The 16,149-nt window shown below is 42.4% G+C and overlaps 1 protein-coding gene across 1 annotated transcript in view; it reads left to right on the top strand.

Moving 5' to 3' along the window:
* The window catches only part of bbox1 (butyrobetaine (gamma), 2-oxoglutarate dioxygenase (gamma-butyrobetaine hydroxylase) 1), a 29,899-nt gene that overhangs the window by 12,255 nt on the left and 1,495 nt on the right, over positions 1-16,149 (top strand). The window contains exons 4-7 of the mRNA XM_004066938.5: positions 12,878-13,076; positions 13,564-13,669; positions 13,804-14,000; positions 14,268-14,434. Of these exons, the coding sequence (XP_004066986.1) occupies positions 12,878-13,076; positions 13,564-13,669; positions 13,804-14,000; positions 14,268-14,434 (669 nt within the window). The remainder of the gene's footprint in view (positions 1-12,877; positions 13,077-13,563; positions 13,670-13,803; positions 14,001-14,267; positions 14,435-16,149) is intronic.

Below are 16,149 nucleotides of genomic sequence, written 5' to 3' on the forward strand. Positions count from 1 at the left end.
CTAGTACATCCTATAGTACGCAAAATACAGCAGTTGGAGATTCTAAATTGTCCCTATGTGTGAATCTTTGCGAGTGTGTGGCCCTGTGAGAGAGTGGCGTCCTATCCAGGCTGTACCCCGTCTTAGCCCAACACTAGCGGGAATAGGCCTAAGCAACCCCATGACCCTGAATGGGATTCAGGCAGTGACGTGCAGTCAGGAGAGGCAGGTGAGGCTGTGCCTCACCTGTCATTATGGGAAGAAAAGAGAAAAAATAAATTCAATTATTATATTTAATCAGTAATTTGTGCTTTGCAGTCATTTTGCATTTAAATGTAACATTTTTGGGTGTTTTTTCTTTTGAAAATCGCTGAATATCCGCATTTGCCGTTCAGATACTAAGTGACGTGCGATGAGGCACCAGCCCGCTGAGCCTCACCTTGGATTGCGCAATACCTATGCAGTCAGACGGTACTGCTGTCTCTCTGTGTGTCGGTTCAGTCACTTGTACTATATGAGCTGAGTTTACATAATTTAGCAGATGTATATGATGTACAGTGTTTGTTTTTATAAATAACTGTATGTGAGGGACGTGTTTCTTGTGCTGAGCGCTAAACGCCGGCAAAAACGCCGCTGGGTGAGGCCAGAAGTTCCCGTGCCTCAAGTTAGGGGGCGCCGGTGAGCCCTGAGAGTAGGACGCTAAAAAATAATAGAAGAAGTGATGATGAGTGAAGTGCAAGAGGCAAGTCATTTTCTTCAGAAGGAGCGGCATATGGTTTTATTTACAAGTAAAGGTAAGATGATAATAAGGTTTGTGCTTTTTCTATGCTGCAGTTTGTATATGAAAAAAAAACATGTTGAAATGATATTTTAAACAAAACACGTTAACTGTTGTCAATCAAATGGTGAATAAGTTACTCAGTATGTTTTTTTTCCAACTTTATTGAACAAAGTATTAACATACAAAATCCAGCATCAATGAATGAATCAGATAGCATCAGCAGTGGTAGTCAATGTCATCAATCCAAACTTATTGAATCATCTCAAGTAAAAAATATAAAATAAAATTATCAGAAATATATCCAAAATAGAATTTGCTGATAGACAAATAAAGTATCTTAAAATATATAAAAGGGGATTACAAGATAATAATAATATTTACAATACAAAGTTTTCTTAGAGGGGATTACTTATCAAACAAAAAAGCACAAATTGTTTCAGTCTTACTTGTTTTGGGTGTGTTAATTTTTTTTTATATAGTCGTAAAACTGGAGCAACTCGATCTTAAATATGGTGAAATTGGGAGTTGTTTTTTTTTTTTATTCTGCACTTATGAATGTAAAATTTGGAATCGAGAAGTAACAAATTAATACTTTTTTCTACTTTTTTAACATCCGAATTAAAATATGCGACTATTTGTTTCAAATTTAAAACAATGTTACAGTTTAATTTGCTGTTTACAAAGCATTCTAATTGGTTCCAAAATTCACGGGAAAATTTACAAAAGTATAAAAGATGAAGAACTGATTCAGGGAAGTTTTTCAGTATGGTTCATATGTTTGTAAATCTGACTGATGACGTCAGTGCCTCACCAGCCGTTAATCTCACCGCACGTCACTGGATTCAGGGGGTTCAGAAGATGGATGGATAGTTCATTAGAAGGAATAGAGACCAACTCGGTGCTGGAACAAGTCCTTCAAGTTCTTTAGAGAGCTAACCTGGATCAAGTCGCATCATTCTTTTCTAATCTGGCTTCATAACTTCATAACTTGCATCCAAGAAATATCATGGAAGCTCTTTCTGCTTTAAAGTTTTTAATATGCTGGACTGAACCATTATCAGGGGGTGTGGTTTACAACCTTTGTTTCCCCACATGGCATTCAATGATTGAGATCATTGGTTTTACCTAAAGGAGAGTCCTGGTGGAGGGAGTTCCTGGGAGCAGCAGAAGCTTCTGTCACTCACAGCGCAGTTATCTTAAACGACTCCTCATTTCACCAATGAGTCTGTCAGCTATTCACTCAGCGCCTGCCAGATGCTTTCAGCTCTATACCCGTGTCATCATCTCAGGCCTCCCATTCTATGCTTGTCATGTTTGTTTAGTCAGGGCGGAAATCATGAATCATTTTCTGTCACTGCTATTTAACCACCTGATACAAAACCGGTTGCATAGGTTTCAAATTGAACCACTGATTGATCTGTTGTAAATGTTGTCATTCTTCAGGCCCAGAGGCCACAATGCACCGTATTCACTACAAAGGATGATTTTGGTAGTATTCTGGTTACATCATGACTTTAGTCATTAGTTAAGAGCAGATTAGTTGTGTATTGTTTGTCTAGTAGAAATAAATGTCCCAGCTTGGTTTATTTTTGACTCACCTGTCTTTTAAAGACAATTTTGTTGTGGACAGACAAGGACAAAGATTTTCACTTTTTTTCCTTTCATGCTCAAGTTTATAACTCATTTTACATAATAACAAAAAAACACTTGGGGGCCAGGGCACAATTAAATGGCGTATACTTATATAGAGCTTTTTTACCTTCTTCAAAGGCCCAAAGCACTTTACAGTCACAGTCCCATTCACCCAGTCACACACAGGTGACGGCTCCGCTGCTGAACACTGGCCCCAACCTACCACCAAAGGCAGGTTGGGGTTTAGTGTCTTGCCCAAGGACACTTTGACACTTGGTTGTGCAAGGTGGGAATCGAACCCGCAATATTAAGATCATGGGTCGACCGCCCTACCGCTGCACCACGGCCGCCCATTAATTAAAAGACATGTCACTCTCTTTGTTTGTTGTGATTCTTTGGTTCTTTTCAATTAACTCTATTTATGATTCTGCTTCTTCTTAAATTAAGAAGTGTTTTGAACAGTATTTCAGTCAAGGTTTGTTCTGGTTTGTCTGATAAAAAACGAACCCCTGGGGAGGGATTGGATTGTGTTTTTGTTTTCTTCTTTTCTGTCTGCAGAAAACAGTGGGGCAGCAGAATTGAAGCATTTCTTCTGTCTAAAACAGTCTCTATCTGTCCTTCAGTTTGTTCAGTGGTTTTCTGTTGGCTCCATCTTTAAAATCTCATTCATGATAAATATGACATTAATAGTATTGTTTACTTTTTTATGAAACTTCCACAATAATACTGAAGTATAAATGACTTTTCTAATACACAAAGTAAGAGCTAAACGCCATTATGCTTATGCAACATAGAGACAGGTGTCACTCAGACCAATTTATACACATTTTAACTATTTTGATCTTAAAGGTTTTATATTCTATACTCTCCCAAATATGGTTTGGTTTTCCAAAGGGGAAGTGGGTCTTCAAAGTCTTCTTTCATGAAATGTTTTACCACTAATCCAAGTGGCTTCATCAGAACTGATGAAGACCTGAAGGCCGTGTCAAACTGCCACTATGTTCATTTTCCACGTATGCAATGTGGGTCTTTGGTGATACATGCGTGATTTACGTAATTCATGGGTGTTTCTTGCATTCGTCATTCACTGATGTACGCAAATGTCCGTCAGGGTTTTGGCCGACGGGTCTTTACGTGAATTTGAGTTTTGAGGAGACTCGGCAATGAATCGATTAATTTGAATTTGTTGTTTTAGACAATTTATTTTTAGGGAAAATCGAGATATCATTTGCCTTCTTGCGCTACCGTTTGGAGTTAAGTTAGTCCGCCAGTCTCTCGCTAAGTGCAGATGTTAAAAGAGCAGCTAAAAAAGAAAGGAGTTACTTCTATGAGGATTAAGAACTGGAGGATAAACGTGTTGGACTTAAAGCAGCAACAGAAAGTTTCATGAAAATGGTTGATTTGGAGACGGCGGTGTCGTTACAAACTGATGCTATGCTAACATCCTATGATGCTATGCTAACGAGCTTTGTGTCGTCTACATGTGATCACGATCCGGTTAAAAAGTCAGGCTATATCTTCACAGAGCAGACTATAAGACGTGGTGGATAAATGCTACAAAATTAATTCAGAGAACATTTATAAAAACTGGATTTTATAAATATAACAACAGGCACATCAAATGTGTTCTTTGCATAGTTTATTTTCACTTTTTTTCCTTTCATGCTCAAGTTTATACCTCATTTTACATAATAACAAAAAACACTTGGCAAGCCAGTTTTAACGTGGTTCATTTGTGCTACATGTGTGAAAATTTCATGTGAAGACCACAATTTTTCTCACTTCTTTCACATATATTCACAAATGACCAATTTTCCTCCATGCAATATGCGCAAAATGTGCGCAGTGGTTGTGTAACACGACCTTGAAGTCCAAAGGTCATGACTCAAATTTAAGACATTTTCTTTTTTGTTGAGGTTTCTGTTTGAATCAAATATACCAGAGTGTGTAACTGCTCCTTTCAGTGCAAACCTCTTACCTCTTGTTTTGTTGTGATGGGTTTAACCTTTTCCCAGCATCAGGAGTGTCCTTTAATAGATTATAGATGATGCTGCAGAGAAGACGCTGTAAACGAGCAGCTCTCATCACCGTCAAGGTGCTGCTCCACCCGAGAGTTCTCTTCCAACCGGTGGAACCCAGACCTCAGATTAACAGAAAGTGTTACAATAATGTTGAAACTAAAAAGCAGAGAAAATCCCATCAATCCAGAGCAAATCTTTCAGACCGACCTGAGCCAGAATGTTCTTCTGCAGTAATCTGCCCGTGTTCTAAAGTTTTGACGGGTCCTTTATTTTGCTTCGAGCTCCTTCATTTGTCATCAATTAGTCTTTAAGTGGAATGGACGTTTACTGTAAACCCAATGATGGATTGGACCCCCACCCATAAACACTCTCATGAGTTTGGCTTTCGCTCCATTAAGTCAAGGTTCAGAAACTTGGCCAGACAGCAGCACATTCAGTCAGCTGCTCTTCTGCTGTTTGCTCGCCACTTTTTTCCTCTTTATCCTCACAGGAGGTCCGTCCAGCAGTGGAATATTTTTTTTTTTCCATAAACAATTTACGGTTCAGGAAATAAAAGTTCTCCAAACAAACAGTGCGGCGTAGATGTATGTACGACGCGCCGTGTTTTTAACAGAACAGGGAGAATCTCCGCTGGGCTCGTGGGTATTTGCCATTTGTCACGTTAGCTTTTACTTCGGCGTGGTGTGTTGTAATGGGCTCCTGATGATTTTAGCAGCTCGAGTGAAGAACGTCAGACGTGCTGGAGGTCAGCCAGACCTTTGGAAATAAAGCCAATTCTCTGGAAACGTAAAAAAAGAAGCATTTTCAGTCATTTCACCATTTTTCTCCCACATGCTGCGCTGATCCATCACTGTGTGTTCCTGTAATCCTTTCACACTGGAGCTAAATCTGGGTTAACCCCCCCTGCTTTGTCACCTCTTTTGAGGTGTCAGCACCTTTAAACCAGACCGCCCAGGAAGCTGAATGATTCATATAATTGGGTTTGTCGTTTGTTTGGCGGAACTGATGCCCGGTTTGGGATTTGAGACAACGCTGACTGCAGGTTGATGACAAAAAAGTGAAGGACAGCCCCCCACAGACCCCATTATGTCTGTGGGTCAACCTGACATAATGGGGTCTGTGGGTCAACCTGACCCACAGACCTAATTTGCGGAACTGATGCCCGGTTTGGGATTTGAAACAACGCTGACTGCAGGTTGATGACAAAAACGTGAAGGACATGATGGCAAAAGCCCCCCACAGACCCCATTAGGTCTGTGGGTCAGGTTGACCCAAAGACATAATGGGGTCTGTGGGTCAGGTTGACCCGAAGCAGGTGGAGATGTTGCAGCTTAGCATTATTCCATAAAAACAAACCAAAAAAAGCTGAAAAATCTCTTTCTTGGTTTTGGTGCCTTTAAGTGTTTAGCTCACTGTGGGTGGGTGGGTGGGTGGTGGTGGGGATTGAAGTGACCCAGGAACATTGGCGCTTGGACTGTTGTGTTCAAAACAGCTGATCGATGGAATAATTTTGAATGTTTTATCATAGTTGAACTGATACCTGTACAAAGGTAATAATCTATAAATCCACAAATGGAGCTCATTTTTAGTGCAATAAATGGAAATGAAATTGTAACGTAAAATTCCTAGAAAACATATAAACCATAAAAGATAAGTCTATTGACTTTGTATGGTAATTTCAAATGATTATAACATGAACTTTTACTGTTGAGGAAGATTGAAAATATCTGTACAAAAATGAATATTTTGTTTTTTTTATCCTTTGGAATGTTTTGTTATTATTTTATAATGTTTCTGTCCTTGTGGCCACACCCAGCAGATTTTCTACATCGCAAATATGATCTTTTTCAAACTGCGTTTTTTTCCCATTTGCTCCGGATTCACAACAATTTGAGTAAAGAGGCTCAAGACCCACCTTTTTAATTTAGCTTTTAGTTGATTTTAACTGCTAATTTAATGTTGAAATGCCTAATTTTCCAGAAATATGTCCTCCATCATCAGAAAAATGCTGCAAGAACACGTTAAAAACACCATTTTTATCAGAAGGAGTCTAGGTAAATGTTTAATTTTGATTGCTGTCAGTGTCACATCAACTGGAGCGACAGAATCATTTTCAGAAGAATCTCCATAAAATCTCCACAGTTTGAAGCTGTAATAAAAGCAGGAGCCCCCCCCCCCCCTTCTTTTATTCTGTAATTAACTGCCCATCTGGCTCTGAAACGGAGGAATCCTGAGGCAGACTGCTGAAGTGCGGCTGATCTGAGGTCTGAGATGCAACACAAGCACGCCGCTAAACAAAAGCAGGGATTCAAGCAGAGCTTTGAAGGACTCCCAGACGCTCCAGACGCCAACGCAGGCCTTTCAGCTTTTAACGGCGCACGGAGGGGGGAGCCAAACTGCCAGGAGCTGCTCGACAGCCGCAGGAGCCGCAGCCTCACACGTCCTCGTCCGGAAAAAGCTGCTGCAGCGGGAGGAGCGGATTCCGCTCCTGCACCATCCCGTCAGGTTGTCAGAGGTGTCCTGACCAAAGAAATTTCAAACGAATCAACACGCAGCCCAAAACTGGCAGGGGGCTCGTACTCATGCGCACATTTAGTAAAAAACACACGTGCATGCGCCGGCATCCTGACACCATACATGTGTTTAAGTGGAAACTATGTGAGCGGAGGGAGGCTAGGCTGCTCCTGACAAAAACCAGCACCTTTTAAAATACAAACACGCTTGTTTGTGTGTAAGGATGACACGGATGCTTCAGGGTTGCTGGGATGTGGACTTCATGGTCTGCTGGTACACTGTGAGCTGTGACCAGTCCTCTCAGCAAAGGTTTAGAGCTTCCTGAAGCTCTACATACTTATACTCACATTCAAGTTATACTGCAAAAACGGGCCCCTTAGAAAGAAAGAAAAGATTCTCACCCCATTGGCAGATTTGTTTTTTCATTGGCAAAAATATCTACCAATGGGGAACAAAAATGGTCTTACCATCACCTTTAAATTTTAGGAAAATAATTCTAGTAACCAAGACATGTTTTCACTTTTTTAAGATGCAGGTTTTGCAGTGTTTGTGCAGGTTGTTGTTTTTAACATGTTTGTGTGGCATTTTTCCAATGCAGGATCTGCTGGCCACAAAAAGCTAAAATCCTGTAGACTTCTATTAAAAAATAGTCAACTATGATTTCACACTGCCCAAAATGAAACAATTTCAAGATCTTCCAGCTGAACATGATCTTTAAGACTTTCTCAAAAGTCCCCCTGCCTCCAGACATTTGGTTTCTAGAATAGTGCATTTATATAATGATAGCTCCAGGGTGAAATCAACAAAAACTTGGAGCGAGGAGTTGGGCATAGAAATATCAGAATCAAAGTGGGAAAAGTGTTTATCCAAGATTCACTCTTGTTCTGTTAACGGCAGACACCAGCTGAAAAAATGTAAAATCATCCATCGGCTCCACTTCTCTAAAGTACAATTCCACAAAATGTATCTTTCAATTACTCCCATTTATGACAAATGTAAAATATCTGACTGGCTCATGCTTTTTGGTCTTGACTGGCTTTTGGGACAGAAAATTTGACTGGTATTCCAAAGCCTATGGCTGCTTTAGTCCACCGGATGCAGAGTTTGCCATTTTTAATAATAAAGTAAGAAAGTCCCACTATCTGTCACACACCTAGGTGTGCAAAATTTCCACATTTGACCCATCCCGCAGCGTTAAAGGTCTTGCCCAAGGACCCTCAATGAGAAATGTTAATTGCTCACCATTGCTTTGGTAATTTCCCCACTACCCCACTACCATTGTTCATTCCTCTCCGGGAATTGAACCCTGGATTCCTGCGTGGTAGCCTTCCACCTTACCAACCAAGCTACCCAGCCGCTGAAAGTTAGATTTTACGTAATGCAGCAACCACTAGAACTAGGGTTGATGACTGGAAAAAGACAAATTCTGCGAGAGTTGAAATCTACAGCGTCTCCCCACTTTACAGTGACAATGCTATGCTATCTCTCATCCAAATTGAAAAAATGCGCCATGTCAGGACCGCCTCAGTTAAGGTTCACAATAAACTCTGGACACAATTCTGAATCAAATTCAGAAAGTTACATTTATTTAGCTCTGTATTGAGACTGCATTTTTCTTTTCTTGAATAGAATATAACTGGTAATTATTTATTTACTTTTGTACGGGGGGCGGTTAACCACGACTCCTGCTGCTTCATCACAGCGGTGATCAAAAATCCCACACCGTCACGGTTCTAGATCGAACCACCAATCCACCCCTGTCCTGCTCAAACACCTGAACTCTTGTCATGTAGGAAATGATGATAGCCCTTGTGCTATCCTATGGGGTCAAGATGACCCCACCCTTACATTGACGTGTTCTCCCTACCATGACAAAGGTGGACAAAGGTGGAAAGATTTCATGTAATCCATGGACACCAGTGAAGATCACAAATCATTGAAGAAAAAAGGTTCAGAGCACTGTCTAGTGGGTCTAGATGACCCAACTCCCAACGTTAAAGTACATAGGATAGCACAGAAGCCTGAAATGTGCATGTGTGCGCGTTTTCATTGAAAGTGGTCACTTGGACGCACGTTGCAGAGGGGGGGTGTGAACGCAGTTTCAGACTCTCTGCGTCTTTAGACTTGTTTGTTCATGCAGCAGGTCTGGGAGCTTTGAATTTGGTGGTGATTTGGATCCTTTTGTGTTTGCCTTCCCTTTGATCGGAGCACAATTACTCCAACTAAACTACGGGATTATCCAAAACAGCAAAATATCCCAAAACATGAAACTAAAATGGTCATTATTTCCTTCGCAATGATGAAGAAAGACTCAACCTGGCTTCCCGCCACATCAGTGTGTGGTCCTTAAGCCGCTCCAGTTCGCCTGCTTTTTTTTTTTTTTTAGTTTTGTTCTGACTACACCCCCCGAGCTCCTCACTCTGAGACTGTGTGACTTCATCGTCATATCTGTTGTCAGCGGAGCCTGAGGCGTCTGTGCTGCAGCTCTGGCCGCCTCAGGCTCTTCATCACCACACGTGGAAGGGCAGAGCCGAGCTGCGCCTTTGAAAACCAATAAAAACCGTGGCCTTGATGTTCCTGAGTGAAGTCAAACTAAAGCTAGACTGCAGTTTGAGCCTTTTCCTTTATTATGTCAGGGGAAAAAACTCCACTTCTGTTGGAGCTTTGGAGAAGATTCAGTTATTCTGATGGAGTGTATTAATTCTTAAAAAAAACCATCTGGACCAAAAGTACAAATAATTAAAAATGATGTTATTAAAAGACCAAATCCGTGTCAACAATGACAGTAGACTGAAGACGTGTTTTTGGACCAAACGCAGCTTGATGAGTCACGAACAGCTGTTGGCTTTCATCATCATCTTCTCAGGCTACGTTCACGTCGCCCTCGGCAACGCACGCTCAAGCAGCCTCTTACAGTAAAAAGTCTAAGTTAAATGTGTGTTTTTTCAAATCTCTCGTGTTCCCACGAGCCGTTAAATGTGCGTTAACAGTCTAACCAGGCTGAACTTTGACCAACCAGAGATTGTGACGCATGGATGACGTCCCCCTTATGGAACTGGAGTGTCAACCGTTGAAAAATTGATCATTGAGGAGAAATGAATAGTTGCGGTTTGTGCCTGGATGGAATTATATGACACCAAGTATTAAATAATGGAATGTGTGAAAGAAAGAAAGAAGAGGAAGCCCCTCCCTGCCTGTCCAGTGTGAACACGATGGGCTGCACTACAGGTGCCTTCAAGAACCAGCGTCAAACGCCTGCTGTGTTCGTAGTTCACCCCTGAGCTCCGGGCATATTTCTTGACCTGCACCTGATCCACATGCAGCCAGAGCCGTGATGTTCCTGTCACACCGTACACCGCGGCGCCGCTACCACACACTCACCCTCCCTTCATTAGTAATAGTGGCGTTCTGGCTGGACCTCTGACCTCTGACCTGGCCTGTCGTCCTCCACCATAACGAGCTTCCACAGGTTTGAATTGATAAACCAGAAACCGATTGTAGCAACCCGTGCAGCCTCTGTTTTGCCCCCCCCCCCCCCCCCCCCCAGTTTAGAAAAAAGTGAGGGGTTAAAATCCGACCTCATTCGCTGACGTCTTCTGCTTTTTCTCTAATCTGCATCTAATCAAGGATGTTTGAAAGGTTTTTTTAGGCTGATAAATACTGAAGAGACATAATCAGGCTTCCTTTTCCCGCTACTCCTGCAGATGTACTTTGCAGCTGTTTCTTTGGAAGCGACTGGAGAGAGACGGCTTGGAAAAAGGAGTGGAGACAGCTGGGTGGAGGTTTTTTTTTCCAGTGGGTCTGATGGAGACGTGTAGTTTTTCTCTCAGCCGTTCGTCATGAAGGATGCACTCTGCAGCGTTACTGCAGTAGTGAAGGCTCCAAAACAAACTTTGGTTAGGAGCACTTTATGCTCTTATTTTGATTTAAAAAAAAGATTCATTTTTAGCTGATTAACAAACCTTTAGCTCATTATGTCCCGCAGCAGTCCTGGACTGAAGGGAAAATAGTTTATTTTTGCAAAAATTTGACCCAGACACAAAAAAATAATAACATCACAGCGAGAAAAACAGTAAAATATCTCAAACGGAGCTCAAAAAAATCTTTTCAAATCCACTAATAAAACCAAAATACACGTGTAAGGGATTTCCAAAACAAAGTTTTGAAATTATTATGAGATGGCCACAGGACTTAAGGTATGGTGGCCATTTTAAAATGTAGCAATTTTGACGTTTTCGGACAAGATGGGAAAAAAAACCTTTTGGTTAAGAAAAAATGTACACACCAGCATCAGCCACCAGGTTAAGTCTACAACCACAACTGACAATTCGTTGACCTTTAACCTTAGCAAGAAGCCACCAACTAGAATAAAAAAAGAAAAAAACTGCTTTGGCACCAGCTACAAATTTAAATTCCTCCTAGAGATTTCAGTTTATTGCCTCCTAACTCCTCGAGCATCATTGGGAAGCTGTTTGGGGGAAAATGTTGTAGATTTTGAACAGCTGTAGTGTAGCAAGCTCAGAAAAATTTGCGTTCCCTTCTTGTTTGTGTTTTCTTTTTACCGGAATATTGTGAAAATGGAAAACAGGAATCCCTGGCTGAATTCAATAATATGAACATATTAGGTAGGCGGTAGATAGGAAGATAGGTAGGTATAGACCTGGTTAACAATAAACCTACGTTGCCAAGGAAATTGAAAGCTTTACTTTTGCTCATTTTTCTAAAAATTATATAGCCGTGTTCGTCCCCCCAAGGCGGCTAAGAAATGAAATGGTTGCTATGGAGATGGAACCAATAAAAAAAGCTGCCATTTTAAAAGAAGTTCTTTTTTTTTCTTCCATGAATTCATCACATGCAGCTCTGAAAGGGGGCAAGCAGTGCCTGTGGTCCAGACACCACAGCTTTAATTCAAACCACTTTTTCTACCGTATTTTCCGGACTATAAGTCGCCCTTTTTTTCATAGTTTGGCAAAGGGTGCGACTTATACTCCGCAGCGACTTATATTAGAAATAAATGGAAATAAATACATTGTTAACCCTCCTGTTATGTTCATTTGTGAGGAACAGAGATGATGTTCCTGGGTCAATTTGATGTTTGAGGTATGTTAAGTGTTAAGAGGATGTTAAGTGACTCAGAGAATCAGCAAACTTTTTTTTAAGATCTTGAAGGCTAACAACACAATATTCTATTTTCCAATGATTTCATAGATTCAGAAATGCAATAAAAATGACAACTGTTTCTACAAATACAGGATGAAAACAGAGTATTAGTTGGCCAATGATGCTTCATGAAAGGAATAAATAAATAAGTATGAGAAAGAATTACTGTGAAATTATTAGATAAACAGTCTGCTATGATTGTGTCATATAAGGTTGTGAAAGTTAAAATGCGACTTATAGTCCAGTGCGACTTATCTGTGTTTTTTTCTACTTTATAATGCATTTTTGGGCTGGTGCGACTTATAGTCCGGAAAATACGGTAATTACTCTAAATTTTAAATTAGTGGGGGAAAAAAGAGAATAGATTCAACTGTAATTGAATCAGAGGGGAAATTACCTAAAAACAGAAGAATTTGCAGTTTTTGAAGAACAGCGAACTAGGAAAATAAATAAAAAAGATGTTTATAGTTGAATTTTTCAGCACATTTGGAAGATTTGGATCCATTTTAGTAAAAAAAAGGGTTTCTGGGACGACACGGCTTCAACGGATTAGTCCTGACTGGTGTCCATCCGTGCCATTCAGCCGAACAGAACCAAAGTGGAGATCTATTTGTTTGATGTCCATTTGGAAGGAGCAAACAGGCGTCGGTGCAACTGGAAGATAAGAGGTGGAACAATGCGGAGAGGAAGCCGCTTTCACAGACGGCGTTCTTACAGGAGCACATTTGTGTCTCTGTTCCACTCGGCTGCCCCAGAACAAAGCCTCCTCTGATGTTCCGTCTCGTTTCAGAGCGTTATTACTGGGACTCCAAACTGCGCATCCCCACAGCCGATTACCAGGAGGTGCTCCATGATGATAAGGCGGCCCTCGCGTGGCTCCTGGCCCTGCGCCGCGTTGGCATCGTCTACCTGAAGGGGGCGCCAGCAGAAGAGGGCCAAGTGGCCAGACTGGCGGACAGGATTGGCTATCTGAGGCTGACGTTCTACGGGTAAGACCAAGTCAAATTTAAATCCAAGACCCCCCCCCATCCTGGTGTTCAGCTTCACATCAGCGAGTCGGTTTGGCCTTTCATCCGCCAGAGTGCATCACTTTGGGTTTTTGCAGCGGAGATAATTTGAGGATGAAGATGAAGGGAAACAACCTGAAAGCATTCCAAACCAAGACCCACTCGGCCAGAACACAAAGCGGACGAAGGTCCGCCATCAGAGGCGCTGCTTAACAACACATCCCTGCCAACAGACGATGACTCATTAGTGCTCGTCTGCTGCTGCATCTCAATGAAGAGTCGTAGCTGTAACTGTAGAGTGTTACAGACTTAAGAGTCTATAGTCCGAGGACTCTGCCCACGCTCCCCCCTCAGTGATCCCTCCCAGCTTTTCAGCAAACGCCGATTAATTGTCGCCGCTGATCTTCTGCAAGCAAACGCGTAGAGGTTCAAGCGGGGCTTCCTTCATGAATGCCGTCTTTGTTCTCAGGCACACGTGGCAGGTCCAGGACAAAGCCATGGCGAACAACGTGGCCTACACTTCCGGGAAGCTCAGCCTGCATACCGACTACCCCGCTCTGCACTTTGCACCTGGGGTGAGCCGATGTCTGCTCTGCTCGTTGAATTTCACAGGAATTCCAACTGCTGCTGAGCCCCGACGGGCATTTCTCCTGCAGGATGGCGGGGTTTTAAAGGCAACGTGTGTGTGTGTGTGTTTGTGTGTTCAAAGGTGCAGTTTCTGCACTGCATCAACCAGGCTGTGAAGGGGGGGGAGAGCGAGGTGGTGGACGGCTTCCACATGGCCAAGAAGCTGCAGAGAGAAGACCCGGAGGCCTTCAGGACGCTGACCTCGGTGCGCGTGGACTTCACAGACACCGGCACCGACTACTGCGATTTCATGCTGCAGTCCAAGAAACGCATCATCGAGTAAGAGTTCACCCCACAGACACCGTCAGAGCCCCGCCGCAGTGATGAAGCTCATCCACGCAGGGCTGTCATTTGAAGTCTCACACTGCCATCTGCTGGCCACAACCAGTACCTCCACTCTCACACTGCATGACCTCCAAAATCTGAGTTTAAAGGACACGTTTGGGTTTGAATGTTAGCATCTCCATTGATCCTGAGAGCTTTGAACTCATTAAAGTGGAAAATACAAACCCTCGCGTCTCTCACCGTTCTCCTTCGGTGTTCCAGTGTCGACGCCGAGGGTCGAGTCGTGAGGATAAATTACAACAACGCCACCAGAGACTCGGTGCTGGACCTTCCCGTACATCGGGTCCAGCCGTTCTACAGAGCCCTGAAGGCCTACGTGAACATCATGAACCGACTGGAGAACGTGGTCACCTATAAAATGGAGCCAGGTCAGAACCGGGTTTTTTATTTTGGGTCACTTGGTACCGGGCCACAGACAGAAAAAAATAGATTATTTCAGTTCGGTTTCTTTTTTGATCCTGAAAGAAGTTTTATTTTGAAAAAACTACCGGATTCTGTTCCCCACATTCGTCTTGGTCCTCTGACTTAATGAAGGCAAAGATCTGGTTCTGCTTTAGTTTCCCCACTGGCTCTGTCCTCCACAAAGAAACTTTTTAAATATGTTTAATTGTTTGTTAGCTTTCCTCTCCCTAACCTTTTCAGCTAGGCCATCTTAACCCTTGTGCTATCTTACATGACCCCACCCTTGCATTAACATGTTCTCCCTACCATGACAAAGGTGGATAAAGGTGGAAAGATTTCATGTAATCCATGGACACCAGTGAAGATCACAAATCATTGAAGAAAAAAGGTTCAGAGCACATAATGGGTCTAGATGACCCAATTCCCAATGTTAAAGTGTTTAGAATAGCACAAGGGTTACCATTCACAGCTACACTGCAGATTATTTGAAATCCATTTTGTCACAGCTTTTGCAGTGAAAAGGTTGACTAAAGGCCCGTTCACACCGTGACGAATTTCGTTTAACGCCTCGTGACTAAACAAAGGGCACCAACGAGAGTGTGCACACCGACGCGAAAAAACGCCACGCGTTAAAGCGTCAAAAAAAAAAAAACGCCTCGGGTTCGTTTTTTTTTTTCGACGCGTCGCGTCGAAATCTATACGACCAATGAGAATGGCGCTTTTGCTCACGTGTCTGGAGCTTCTGAAGTTACAGTAAAACACAACTTGGGGGCGCTCAAACACAAAACTGCCTTGCTGAGCACACATACCAGCGAAGAAGATAGACGCCAAGTAGCGTCTACACTGCTGCGAAGAAATAATGACGGACATTCTAAAATATCCCCGAACCAAGCACCAGTTGGAGCTACTGGTGCTTGAAATATTCATGTTTTCTTTGTTTGATTCTGACAAGCGCGTAAATACTTGCTCTCTTCTTCTGAGTGAAAAGCGACTTTAAGAAGCGTAAAGTTGCGCAGCGCCACCTTGTGTACAGGAGTATTTCTGTTTTACATTAAGCGCCATCTAATGTCAGGGAATGAAATTGCATGTTCACTCCACTCATCGTCAGCGAAAATCGCCTGGGTGTGAACACAAAAAACGTGGCGAAAAACGCTGGCGAATAACGCCTGGCGAATATTCGTCCCGGTGTGTACGGGCCTTAAAGCTGCACAGGTGCTACCCGCCCCCTCCGTAACATCTGCCCTCTCATTGGTTAAGGTGCTGCACGCCCCTCTCTCTCCCCCTCTGCCACCCTTTCATAGCTACAAGTGACAAATTCCTGAAAGAAAATACTTTTTTCCAAATGGTGGCTTTTCTGTTGGTTTTATCTCCATAGCAACCATTTTATGTTCTGGTCACCTGGGGGCAACAAACAGGACTCTGTAATTTTTATTAGAATTGGCAAAAGTAAATTTTTGGATTTCCATGTCAACAGAGGTTTTGTTAACCTAATATATTCATAGCATGAGTTCTATCGTTTTGTTCAGCTTGTCAGTGATTCATGCATTATATTCTGACTACGTTCTGGTAAAAAAAAATGTGCGAGCTACGCCAAAAACTTGGCCTCCAAGCCGTAAGTCCTGTTCCCATCCCAAAATAATTTCAAACTTTCCACGGACACCTCCGACACGTATTTGGGTTT

Source organism: Oryzias latipes, chromosome 3, assembly GCF_053564925.1.
Source record: "Oryzias latipes strain Hd-rR chromosome 3, Olatipes_Hd-rR_3.1".
Lineage (NCBI taxonomy): Eukaryota > Metazoa > Chordata > Actinopteri > Beloniformes > Adrianichthyidae > Oryzias > Oryzias latipes.